The sequence below is a fragment of the Strix uralensis genome, chromosome 17, assembly GCF_047716275.1.
Source record: "Strix uralensis isolate ZFMK-TIS-50842 chromosome 17, bStrUra1, whole genome shotgun sequence".
NCBI lineage: Eukaryota > Metazoa > Chordata > Aves > Strigiformes > Strigidae > Strix > Strix uralensis.
The window spans coordinates 6,215,886-6,229,491 of NC_133988.1; the positions used below are offsets into that span (position 1 = coordinate 6,215,886).

The window sequence follows — 13,606 nt, forward strand, 5'->3', positions numbered from 1 at the left end:
ATGATAAAACAGGAAATTCTTACTTCAGTTCCCTAGTCCTCAAGACAATTTTTCAGCAATGGACAGAATACCTTGATATGTTTGAGAATAAAAGGCAGAAAACCACATTCAGACCTTCTCTGTAAAGGCACACTGCATGCACACACATGGGAGGGGAAGCACAAATGCATTTTAGTGCTTTTTTCATTTAAACTTTAGAGAAGGGAGTTGTCTGTGGCATGATTGCACTGAAATGTGTCTTTCTGCTTGTCTTGAGGAAGCAACTTTAAAATTCCATAGTTAAAAATGCATGATAAGGAGACAATAAATGTGTTTTAATGTTTTGTAGTTGTCAACTTCTATATGTGATTGTATACCTTTGTTATAGATTAATTTATTGAAATAATGCCACTTCTTTGCAGTTAATGGAGTTGCACACAAAAATATTTCTTCTTTCCTTTTAAGTTCAAAATCTCTGAAGATGCCTGAAACCCGACAGCTACCTAGGCATCAGATGCATGCAACTGGGCAATCTGTTGCTCCCCAGTCTGCCATACATCAGTTTCAGGATAGAGGTCATGACAATCTGGATCAAGTTGGGTATACCTGGCATCAGAGAAGAAGGTTAAAAGAATTCCGAATCAGGTGATAAGTACATAACATAATTTTCACTGAATGGGGCAGGAGGATCAGACCTGAAGAAGTCTGGTTTTAGTAATACAAGTGTGGGCTAAGGCAAAGTTTTTTTATTCACAGGCATGTCAGACAGTTCTGAAGATGTCTTGTGGTAACTTGATGACGTGCACAGTCAGAATTCATACATTTTTGATGTTCTAGTGTACAATTTTAAAATGGCTATTTAATAATATGCTTTGATAGGGGACTACCAGGTGTAATGATTTAGTCTTGCCCTCCTCTTGTGTTTCTTCCTTCTTTCGTTTGTTGAAGGAATCTTGACAAAGGTGGGATGGTAATTGTTTAGAGATTAAAAGCCTAGTATTTGTTGAGCAAGTGGAGCTGATCTAGCAACTCAGACTTGCTGAAAGAGGGAGGCCCTGTTCGGCCCTGTTCATGGCTGTGTGCTTTAATTAATTACCTTGTGATGTCATTGGTACTTATTTGGGCCCTCTGTGTGCCAATTGACTCTTAAATCCCTTTGAAAAAAAAAGGGGGGGGCAAGGGTGATAGAATAACAATCACAGATTAGTGAGTTGAACTGGTGCTAGGAGAAGCTTGTTGAGAAGTAGAACTGCAGGGGGGGAGGTAGGAGGAAGGAGGATCTGCTGGTTTCAGGCAGGGGTACACATTAGATTAATTCAATTATTCTGGCAACAAGTCTGACTGAGCTGGTTGGCTTCAGGGGAAACAGTGATGTTACAGCTCCTAAATCACAAAAAGGCTCCCCAGTTAAACAGCAACCTGCTCATTACTATCGCTGGGTGTGAGTGGGCTGCTTGGAAGACATTTCAGCTGCCTAGGTTTCCTAAAGAAGTATGTCCCAATTAAGTCTTGCAATGATGCTTGGGCCTCTATTTATGCTTGGTGAATAGTCCTGTTAAAGGTACTGATTTCGGGGTGTAAATATTTTGTATATGCATTGATCTCTGAAAACCAGACCCTTAGTTTTATTACTGAAACTAGCATAAAAGTTCCTATTTTTACTGCTGCATGGGAGTTAACAGAGGAAGAGTACAAAGGCAACTAACCTTTCCTTATATTCCAGGTATCTAGCAAGGAAATTCTTCGATCTGTGGGCAAAAAAGACATTTGGACAAGTTGTCCCTTCCAAAGCCAGGTAGATAAAATCAACGGTGGGGTGTGTTTTGTGGGTTTGTTCTTTTCTTTTTCTCTTTTTTTCTTTATGGATTAGTGCTGTACCATTAGGCTAAGAGAGTACTGGCTGCCAAAAAAATGTTTGGATGTCTTTTGAGATCACTTGAAGGTTTCCTTTGAAGACCCTTCTTGCTCCCACTTTGTTTTTAATAATCATGGTTAAACTTTGCTAATTAAAGTCATAGGAATTGTGGTTGTCTTGATGAAGTTGAACTGTATGTGCATATAACTGATGGGGTATGATTGTGAGACCTCCTTTAAATTAATGATTTTTCAAAGTTATGACTAGAGATAGATCCTGAAATTCAGTTCATTTTACTGTTTGCACTATTGTTCTTAATGTATATCTATATATGCTTTGTATCTGTCTGACTTTGAAATACCTGTGGCAGATGATTTGATTCTGTTAGTGTTCTGTCAGCTACTGAAAACCAACACTTTGATACTCTTTCTTGTTTTGCTTTAATTTGCATGTTCATTCTTGTTTGACCACACCCTTGGGAACTGAAGCAGTTCCCAGTGGAAAGACCTGCATTTGTTACTGTCAGAGTAAGATCAGGCCCTTAGTTATCCAATTTCATTGTACTGTATCAAATATATTCTGACTGTGTCTGCCTCAGCTGGTAAACGGAAATTGTCCTGTGAACCTTACTATTCTTGCTATCCCATATACTGAATTTGCACTACTTTGACTGGTGTAAGTTCAGGACAGTGATTTTTTTTTTTTTTTTTTTTAAGGAGGATGAGTGGAAACACATTTTATAAAGTTCAGCAAGGAAAATAAACAATAATTAATTGCCTTTTTAGACATAAGTTCTCCATAGCTTTTATTTGCAATGTTCTGTTAATGCACCAAGTCCAAAAAAATAATGTATAGCTCATTTCTTTTTTCTTTTTCTTTTTTTTTTTTTTCTTTTCTGCTTGAGTGCTTGGAATGACTTAGCAACTTGGCTTGGGGTAGGTAGTTATGAATTGCAACTTGTGACAGGATTCGTATGTGTTTCACTGAGGGGCCTCTAGGTATTCTAGACTTAATCCTGTTGTTATTATAGACATGACCAATTACATTAAACTAGTGGGATAGTTGTGATCAAAGATTGTGGTCTGAGCTTGTGGGTTTTTTGTTTGTTAGCTTGTTTTCATGGGTCCTTCTGTTTTCCTTCTCTCTATCACAAATACAAAGAGATGAGAAATTTTTTGAAAGTATTTGTACTCAAGATGATGAGAATTTCTGATTCTTAGACTGCTGTCCAGGTCATCTTGACCACATGGAAAAACGTTTGAGAGAATATTTTAAAGTTTAAAAAAAAAAAAAAAGAAATTTCTTGAAGTAGTAGATTATGACCATTATTTTTAGTTAGGTGCTCAAAAGCCTATCTCCCTCACGCAGACCCTCCTATATTTGAATTTTTAGTTCTTCACAATTCAGTTGAAATGTAGCTTCACTTCTTACCTGGTTAGGTATGTGTTAGTTAAATTTGGGTATAAAGGCAGAGACTGTTCTACTGAGGTTGAAGAATTTGAAGATCATATGTGACTTGTGAATCCATTTTGTGCATGGTTTACCATCTGTTGGAAGGAGAAGGTACATGAGCAGATGAACAACTTTGTTTTCGGTATAGATGATGTGTAACTATTTGAAGGAGTTCATAAGCCTGTTTAAATGTTCTTTGGGAAGATTTTAAGTTTGGGATGACTTAAGATCAACATGCTATTTCTAAGAACAATGGAAATATTGAAGCATTATAAAATCTGAAGTAACTTTTGTATTTCTATACATAAAATATTTTGTGTTAAAATAACAAAGAACAAAATTAGCATGGAAAATATATGTATCGTTATCAACTGTGCTGGTTGTTTGAGTAAAACACAGAACTGAGGATAAAAGATGCGAGTTATTTGTAGGTCTGAAGTCAACTGGCATTCTGATATTTGGCAAGTCATTAACATCTGTCTTTGCTTGATTTAATGTGAAGTATTTACAGTCAGTAAGCTGATTGCTTCTTGTCATACTTTACAGAGTCTTGGAATAAAATGTCACAATAGGGTCATGTTTTTTAAATGCAATTAGATGCTGTTAGGCTAATCAGACAAGACTGGAAAAGAAGTAGCATAATCTTCATTAAAACTAATTTGTGGTCCAGCTGGAAACCTGTATGAAGTTTCCCATGTCCAAATCTTTCAACTGTTTAGATGCTTTTATGACCAGAAGATTCTTCAAAAAACTTTTGGAGAGTGGAAGGAGTGGTGGACTGTTTGCAGAGAAAGGGAGCTCAGCCTCGGAGCAGACAGCCATTACAGGTTTGTGAAATGACTTCCTATGGTGTGTGTATAGCAGTATGGGAAATTCTCCTCAGGTTCTGAAGGAGTTATTAGTACCAATATGCAAGTTATATCAACAGTACCTCTAGGTCAAGAACAATGTCTCAATTGCTTATTTTCATATTTTTCTTCCCTCTTTTTTTTTTTTTTTGTTGCTGTTGTCTTAGGATGAAGTCTAAATTTCCTATCCAATATATCTTTAGAGTGCAACTGAACTTGAAAAAATCCTACTTCTAGACATTGGAAGCTGTTTCACTGAATGGTGCTTTTTTCATTTTTCAGGCATTCACTCCATAATTTGATGTTCAAGGCTTGGAGAGCCTATGTATGCCAGCAACAAGGAGAGAGGAACAAATATTATGTTGCAGAGTCTCATGGTGAGTGAAGTGATGGTAACTACCTTTATTTGGGGACATATTGAGATGGGAGTTTCTAGGGGAAATATGTACAGAATCTCTGTCCCTTGTACATGTTTGCAGAGTGACCTCCCTCACCTCATGGAAGTGTAATGCTTTTAGGTACAGATGGTTGTGTCTAAAGCTGGCAGGGAGGTTCTGTCTGATGCACTACTGTGTAGCTATATAGTTATTTAGGGATGCCAGTGAATAAGCTTAAGGGCCTCTCCATCTGCTCTGGATTTCATTGTTTGTTTTGAGGGGGGGTGATTTGGTTTTTTGGTTTTGTGTTTTGTTTTTTTGTGGTGTGTTTTTTTAATTTATCACAATATGTCTAGGTATTTTTTGATGAACTGTGTTACTGAAATTCTCTATCATCTGTGGCTACAGAAATTAGATAATAATTCCTTGTGGTATTAACTGCACATGTTTTATCAGTATTCACTGTTCCTTCCAGCTTGTGTCTTGCAATTGAAAAGAAGCCCAAGCTTTTGAAGTGCCCCCTGTCTTATTGTGTAGATTCTTTGTTCTGCCATGGATTTGTCCTGCTGATGAAGTTGCCTACCTTGGTTGCAACTTTCTTTAGTTTCAGGGAGTAGCCCTTTCCCTGAAGGGAGGATGACCCTCTTTTGAAGATGATACTGTGGTTTTGTTCTGTGCTGATTTGCAAAAGAAGTTAACTGGTCCCTTTGCATATGAATGTAGCCTCAGAATATTATATGGACAGGCACCTTTGTAAACAAACTGATAGGCTGTCTAGATTTCCTTTCTTACTGAGTGAGGCCAGTGTACTTACAGAAGCAGCTGTGTGTTACTTGGCGAAAAAGATAGAAAGGTGACCTGTTTTAAGGTAGCTTAATATTTGATTCACCAGATCACAAGGAAATAAAAAAAATGTGGTGTTTTTTTTAGTATAAGCGTGAAGTGGCATAAAATCAATGATGTTTTTTCTAATAACTTCAGTAATGTCAGTTCTGACAAGCCAGACTGTTGTGAGGAGAAAGTGCAGTGCACTGCATAAAGTGGTAAACTGGAATTTGTGACACCACTTCTGTTTTTAGCTGTGTGACCAGCCTGCTAAATAAACTTGACTTGTTTCTGGTTGATTTCTCTGCTTGTCATAGAGAGTAACTCTTGAAAAGCTACTGATGAACCTGATGAACTTTTTTTAAAACAAACCAAAGAAAATCCTGTAATTCTTACCCAATAAGGTTGTTACGCTGAATGTTGTTATACAATTATATACCCCGTAAGCACTGAAGACAAAGCAATGCCATTGTCTGATAATTCACGCTGCTCTGAACAAGTGGCATGATGCTGTCAGCGTTTCAGAGATTCTTGCCCGTGTGACACCCTCAGCCAGGGTGGTCGGTCGCGGCTCTGGTGGCTGTTGTTTCAGGGTTTCCCACGAGGTGTCACTGCGGGTTGCGAGGGGACGGGAGGTCGGGGACCAGTGGTGTTGCAGAGTGGTTAAAAAATGCCAGATTCTTGCATGAATTTAAGATGCTGTCATTTTTTTTGTTGTGCACAGCAAAGAAGCAAAAATTGCTCAGGACCTGGCAGCACTGGCTGGTTTATGTTGATGTTCAAAGGACAAAACATGCGATGCACTCTGTGGCACTGGCATTCAGGGAAAGAAGCTGCTTGCGGTGAGACAGAGAGGCCCTGACCATAAGGCCACGGTTTTTACATGTGTTCTGTTACTCTTTTTGTGAAGTGACTTTGTTACATTTTAGATTCCACCCCCACCCCCTTCTTGGTGTGTCTGTTTGTCTGTCTCTGAATTCTTCTGGTATGCCCATAGGCTGTGAATTTAAAAGATTATTGTTCATACCTTTGTCCAGTGAGAGGAAGGTGATTTCTTGCAGCAAACTACGGAACCTGTGTTTGGACATGTCTGTAACATTGTTTTGACAGCATATCGTGGGCAGTGTGGAGAAGACGGCACTACCAGAACTGCACTGGACGTAAAATGAGTATTTTGGCTCTGCAGCATTGGGCCCAGAGCCTGCAGTCTCGAGTAAGTCCTGGGAGCTTCAGCTACTACAATTTCAAATGTTTGAGTTGCACACATGTGTGATTAATGTTGCAGATTAACAAAAATAGGCCTTATACTCATTTGCTTTGCAAATTGCAGTACTTATGATGGAAGAATATACTAGAAAATGAGGAAATGGAATGAAGCTGCGTCAGGGAAAGTTCAGATTGGACATTAGGAAAAGGTTCTTCACTGAGAGGGTGGTCATATTCCACCTGGGAAGTGGTTACAGCATCAAGCCTGACAGAGTTCAAGGAGCATTTGGATCATGCTCTTAGTCATATGGTTTAGTTTTAGGCAGTCCTGTGAGGAGCAAAGAGTTGGACTTGGTGATCCTTGTGGGTCCCTTCCAACTTGAGATATTCTATGAAGAAGGTCAAAACAATTTTTTTATAAGAAGAATTTCTATACAAGAAATCTAGACAAAGCAAACTGGATCCATGTCTTGTATTTGCTAGGAAGCAGACTGTCCAAAGCAATTATTACTGTCTTATACAATGCTTGATGATAGTGAAAGTATCAGAGTTCTCTCCACCAGACAAACTAGCCACAGGTGGTAAATAAGAGGTAAAAGAAAACAGGTGCATGAGTTTGCAGGTGTGGCATTTTGAGCAGGTCATGAAGGGTAGTTGCATCCAGCTCTCTAGAATGCTGAACTCCACAGAGGTCCAATCTGCTGTCCCGTTAGGAGGCAAGATCTCACTGGTCAGCTGTTTGACAGCACCTTGCCTCTTTGTAAGATAACATTTCTTATGTCCTAATGAATTTCTGTGAGCATGTTTAACTCTTATTTTGGGGTAAGGCAATACAGTCTAGCATTTCATGTCAGCTGTCAGCTCCTTCAGTAAATTGTTCATCTTGGCTGAAGTGAAAACAGCATGGTTTTCTTTCTTTCACTGGAACTATGGCTTTTTGTCCATTTGATTATAAGATGGCAACACTTGCCTGTTTGAGGGCAGTATTCTACTAAGGAGATAAACTTGTGACTTGGGAAATCTTATCATATCTCAAGATGTGTTTCTCTTTTATATGAAAATACTCTGAAAGAAAGCCCAAAAAGTATTATTTTGGCCTTTCAATGGAAAAAGTGCAAAAGTATCAAAAAAAGAAAAAAAGGTTGATATTGGCATTCTTTCTTGATTGACCTTTTCTATGCTGACATTCCTTTGGCATTTGTTTGTTGTTTCCCATCCCCCTGCCCCTTGTGGGGAGGAACCACATTGCTCATGGCTTTCACCTTTAGATTTTACATGGAATTTCCTATTGCCTGTGTGTTCCTCCTCTTCTCTTCTTTGTTCTACTTCCCTAATCTGCCCTCCCTCCTCAATTGTTTTGTCAGGCTTGGTTGCAGTGGCGAGAGCTGTATTTACACAGCCAGAATGACAAGCAGAAGGAGACTAGGGCAGTTACTCACCATCAGCATTGGGTGTTGAAGAGATGCATGGAAGCATGGCTGGGATATTTAAACCTCCACAGAGCAAAGAAACTTCAGAATGGTGAGTGACGATGGTGAGTTAGGACAGAACAGGGCTCAGCCCCTTTGCTTTAGGGCACAGTGATGTTTTTTTCTATTCTAGGAGATGCTGTAATGTTCCCAACAGATGATAAGATGCAACTCAGACTGTACACTGCTACAGGCCTGGCTAACTAAGGTTATATATGAACTGTTGGGAAGATCATCTGCTTTCCATGTGATTTAAAAGAAAATGCTTTACAATTCCCCTGACGAAAACTTGCGCATTGCGTGTTATATTCTGAGATATCTGTGAGAAGGACATATTCAGCACTGTTATCAATCACTGTAGGTGGATTTTCTTGATAATCAGACAAATCACAACTCAAACAGGATGGTAAAGATTATTACACCAGTTCTTTTGTTTTCTCCCTTGAAGTCACTGGAATGAGTTCAGACATTTGTGTGAGTTGCCCCTTGGTTGGTGGTAGTGGAAAAGAATCCAGCTTGGATATCTGGGAACCAGTCATAGGAGTATGTTGAAATGTAAGCAGGCTTGTGTATGTTGAACAAGTGATGTAGTGTCTTAACTTCCTCTCCTTAAGTCAGTACAGTATGTTACTGCTTTAAAACTGCCTTTGTGATCAGTAAGAATGTACTCCATAGCTGAGTGTTACTGTGAATTCTTACTGCCATTTTTCAGTGTTAGAGCTTCTGTCACTTCATGTGATGGCCTCATCTGATACAAATGAGCCCAGGATGGAACAAGTCATGAGTAATCTGTGTGTTTGTTTTCTAGAGCTGGCCCAAGAACATCACCAAAGCAGAATAGTCCAGCAGTATTTCTCTGATTGGCGGCTGTCATGGGAGTGCAGGAGAAGAATGCATGCTCACAGAAAGGATATTGAAAAACTAGCAGCAAGGATTGCCTTATGGAGAGTCTTTGCACACTGGAAGCATTGTATCCAACCTGTATTTAGTCCCTAGCAGGGACAGGTTAAAAACATCCCTGTGGGGGGAAGATCTGGTTAATAAGCAGGAATGTTGTGCAGTAGCGTGGGTGACAGCAAGCATGCTATCATTAGAAAGATGTATGTAAGGCCATATTAACAATAAATAAAACTGTTGTAATTACAGTATGTTAGCCTGTTGACAGCTAAGAGCCTGCAGAAGATAATTTAAGACTGGGGAGGAGGTCCTTACTTAACAGTAAATTAGAAGTGTATTGTGATAAGCCAGCAAAATCTAAAAACTTGACTGTAATCAAAACTTGCACAGGTAGCAGTGCTGGAAATTCAAATATTGAAGCACATTTAGATGGAGATCTAGTGCCCCTCTGTGGGAGAAGGTTGTGTATGTATCAGGATGGTTGTTTCTGTGTAAAAGATACTTTAACTCAGTGACAGATGTTGTACTGTGTGTGGAAGAGACTCGACAGTGCAGACTGGCTGAAAAACACTACAAGTATCATCTGTTGGTAAGAGCACTGTTACGTGTCAGGTGGCAGAGGCTGTGGAGAGAATTCAAATACTTCTGACTGGCAGTGTGCCTTTAGTACTAACAGGGGTGTGTGGGTGTTTAGTGTGGGATGCACCATTTTCTGCCATGGTGAGTTGGGATCGGGCATCAGGTTTCTAAATTCCAACTGTTCTGAAATCTGCCAGTTGAATCCAAATGGGGAAACGGTGTTTCTCTCTAAAATAGTTATTCTTCCAGTTGGGAAACTGGTGAAGTAGCAGATTAATCTTGATGGTATTGAGCTACCATGCTCCTTGGCCATCTCAGCATGAAATTGCATTTTCCCCTTGATTTTTTTTTCTTCTTCTCACCAATTTTCTTCTACCCCGAAAGTTTCTATCTGCTTACACTGTTTTGCTACAAGAATTATTTTTTCCCCTCTGTAGTAATGCATACATACTTTTTTACATGAGTCCAAATTGCATATGCAGGTAGTTAAGTGTAGTTTTGGTTTGTTCTGTTTTTTTTAAAAAGAATAATTTCTTGGAGGCTGTCTGAAAGGTGAACACAAGCGAGGCTCCAGCATTTTTGGAACTGAATTATTTTTAAGTGTGGAGCAGTACCGATCATCAAAGGAATGGCAATAAACCTGCTTGGATCATAGATTGAAAACATTAATGGCTATAAGAGCATTTTAAGGCAGGATGCTATTTAAGGCATAATGCTAATTACCACCTTAATTGCTGAATCAAGATATTGTGGGATTGTAGACCAAAAGAACTTGTGCAGAGGAGACCTAAAAGGGAAGTGGATCTTTTCTGGTTTTGATAAGGAGCAAGTTATGGGTCTTGAGCTGAAGGAGGAGATAGCTTGAAAAAGACTTGGGTAGTGGTGTTGATAGCTGATTAAAGAGTTATATGTCTTGCAGTAAAACCCTGGGAAAGGGAAGGAAATTTTAGTTTAGTTGGAGAACTGACAATTTGTGAGAGGAAATTGGTGCATGGCTTGGATGACAAGTTTATAAATCTCAGCTATTGCAAGGAGTAGCATCATAGATTGTCTGTAAGGAGCAGCCAGTTCTAAACTTGTCAGTGCTTGCTGATTTGGATTACGTGAAAGTTGTGTACATTTCTTGTTACAGAAACTTGGGTTTAAGGGCCTTTGTCAGAATGTCATGAACACTCGTCTTCAGCAAATGAGAAAAAATCTGGCATACCGTCAGCATCAAGTTACAGTGAGTTTAACTTATTTCTTTGTTCTTGTGTTAGTTTTGCTCGAGCTGTCCACTTTCACCAACAAAATACTTCTTTTTTTGTTCCTAAATACTAATAGCCACAGAAAATCTACTGTGTAAATCAGCTGTCAGTCTTAGATATGTTATTTTAGTTTCCTGTTTTTCTATATTTATGGTGACTTTTACCAGAAAAATTCATAGCAGGTTATAAAACAAGTTTGGTATATGAAGCAGTGAAGGAGGCAACCATTGCAGCATGCAGTTCCAGTAGGACATCTAATAACTTATTTTTTTGCATTCTTCTCCTCCCTCGATATTTATGTTTTTTCCATGTCTTTGTTGTTTTGTTTCAGGTGCTGCAGAAGTTCTGGAACTGTTGGAAGTCCCGTTTGGAAGAGAAGGAGGAACAGCAGCAGCAGGCCTTAACATCAGTGGCTCATGCCCATTATAGGTACACAGAGAAATATTAATATAAATTTGTACAAATGTGGGATTTGTGGGCCTTTGGTTATCTTTTAAATCTGGCAATACTTTTGGGGGCATGACCATCCTGATGCCAATTGCTCTTGTATTTTCTATGAATAATGGACAATTTACATCTCCTGTGTCGCTGTGAAATGTGAGAGGGAGATTGATTAAGCCTAGCTCTGAGGCTTGTTTAGATTTAAGAGCTGGATGTTTTACTAGTAAGAGCAGTAGGTTGCAGCATGAGCATGGACAAAGCTCAAAACGGTTGCTGCTGCTTTACTTTGGGGAGGAGCAGGGGGAGTTGATGGCTCATGTATACTACCTCTGCTGCTGGAGGTACCCTAAGAGTGAAGGTAAGTAGAATTTTGTAGAATTTATTTAGTCCTAGGAATAAGTCAACATTAACAAAGCAGCCAGAAGGCTTTTAAATTTGACCTGTGGAGTTTGGTGAGGAGTACATTTTTGTTATGACAGAGTTGAAAGGGTATATATTTGATTCTTATACTTCCTCTGTCTATTGGTGCTTAATGCTGCTTTCAGTTGGTTCCAAAATTGCAGGACGTGCAAACTTTGTTGCCTTAGAACTTTCTTGATTTTTTTTGGGTGAAACTTAGCAGGGGAGAATGAGACCTCTACAAGATAGGTCTGTGCTGCTCAGTACAGCATGCCGTACTCTACAGTGCTCGGATCCTGGGGCTGGAGTTGAAATTGAAAACACTTCAACCACAATGTTATGGTGCTGCTCTCAAACAAATGAAAACTGTTGAGATGTCACCATGCTAGTATATTAGTGCAACGAGCCACATATTGTTGCTTGTTTCAAATGAGGTACAGGGTAATAAGGGAAGGAAGGGAAGCTTCATTCTGCCATGCAAGCTTATGTGTGATATTCTTTATCAGCTTAGCACAGCCTGCATTGGAAAAGATATTTTAGTTTACTACAGCTCAGAGAACTACCTTGTGGTCTAACCAGTATGTTCCACTCAATACAATTTCTATCTCATTTCTTTTAATCCTCCCAGCAGAGTTTGATTTAAGTATTAAATTTTTCTTGGTTAAGAGAAGCTAATACTACAAGAGTGACTGATATACTTGGTACTGAGTTAGAGTTTATTCTTGGTTTTTTTTCAGGGCATAATTACTGCACAAATGTCTCAAATTGCCTGATGGATTGGTATCAGGGTCACTTTGTTTCTGCTCAGAGGTCACTGAAGAAATAAGAATAGTACTCTGGTTACCTGTCTTACAGTCAGTTGCAGTATGTGCAGTTGGATTCAGTGTGAAACAAAGAAGATGTGCCTATAAGCTTTAATTTTGGCTCCAAGACCAGTGTGAAACTCATAAGAAAAGAACCTGGACTCAAAAGGATGATACTGGTTATTTTCACAGGTGCAGTCGCACCAAAATAAATCCTTTACAACTTCTGGAGTTGTCCTAATTTAAGTTTGCAATGTGCAATTGAGTGAAATTACTGGGAATCTTTCTTCTTTAGAGGTGCTTGTCATTTCTGCTTTCTGTTAAAGTAAATGGATGGTATGGGTTCTCATCACCCTTTAAAATTCAACTACTAGCCTTTGTCTCAGAGTAATGATATATCTTACTAACTACTTCTACTGTCATATTATGGAGGCATAGACATGCACAAAAGTTAGAAGAGTGTGTACTTGTTCACTGTTGAAATCAGAGACGGGGGAATATTGATTGAGAGAGGAAAAAAGAGTATTTGTCTCTCTGGAGGTGCCTTAAAGGCCTTGCCTGGGCTTCTATTCTTACCCATGGATTCAGTGCTGACTCTTCAGGTAGAGTTATGGTTTATGACACTATTAAAACCTTCCCATTTTCTGTATTAAATACTAACAAAAACCAGTGCCTTTGTTGGGAAAGGGTATGCTTGGAAATATGGTATTACAATAAGTTCCCTCCTGGGACACTTTTTTTCCTGTCTAAGTTGAGAGAGAAAAAAAGTGGGTTTTGACATTGAATCTTCTTTCCTAGTAGACTTGGGACCTTGCACCTCTCATTGGCAGAGGATGGTCCCAGCCTGTGCTCTAGATTGATGCCTTTCTGTCATCAGAAGCCTGGCTTCACAGTTGAAAAGCAAGCTGCAGAAAGCCTGGTTTGCCTTGGATATTGCCTTGCTTTCTGGGAGATTCACAAATAGGTTTGGAGGGCAGGCTGAGTAATGAGGGCAGCTGCATTTCTGCAAGCAATTAAGAGTTTTTCCGACTGGTGTGAAAGTGCAGCTGTGGTGCATCAGCTTATCCTCTGGAGACAGAGAGAAAAGGCTCAAAGACTCAGGAGGTTAAGCTCAGTGAGAGGAGTTGCAGCATGCAACTGCTGCAGTGTAACTTATGCCTCTCACCAGGGAAGGGATGAACAGATGGTTCGAAAGCTCTCATTGATTCTGTAGCCATACCTTGATTTCA

At 39.3% G+C, this 13,606-nt stretch overlaps 1 protein-coding gene across 15 annotated transcripts in view; it reads left to right on the plus strand.

Moving 5' to 3' along the window:
* SFI1 (SFI1 centrin binding protein) overlaps window positions 1-13,606 on the plus strand; it is a 37,664-nt gene that overhangs the window by 4,492 nt on the left and 19,566 nt on the right. For 11 of the 15 annotated variants that reach the window (XR_012631300.1, XM_074887218.1, XM_074887220.1 and 8 more), the window contains 11 exons: window positions 445-624; window positions 1,703-1,774; window positions 4,006-4,113; window positions 4,417-4,511; window positions 6,061-6,178; window positions 6,447-6,549; window positions 7,907-8,063; window positions 8,820-8,981; window positions 9,427-9,497; window positions 10,620-10,712; window positions 11,066-11,163. Coding sequence is in view for 14 of the 15 variants with exons in the window: in XM_074887218.1 (XP_074743319.1) it covers window positions 445-624; window positions 1,703-1,774; window positions 4,006-4,113; window positions 4,417-4,511; window positions 6,061-6,178; window positions 6,447-6,549; window positions 7,907-8,063; window positions 8,820-8,981; window positions 9,427-9,497; window positions 10,620-10,712; window positions 11,066-11,163 (1,257 nt within the window). In the remaining variant the exon portion in view is untranslated. Of the gene's footprint in view, window positions 1-444; window positions 625-735; window positions 767-1,702; window positions 1,775-2,550; window positions 3,398-4,005; window positions 4,114-4,416; window positions 4,512-6,060; window positions 6,179-6,446; window positions 6,550-7,906; window positions 8,064-8,819; window positions 8,982-9,426; window positions 9,498-10,619; window positions 10,713-11,065; window positions 11,164-13,606 lie in introns of those variants that run through there. The other 4 variants (XM_074887227.1, XM_074887223.1, XM_074887228.1 and 1 more) reach the window with 4 other exon arrangements.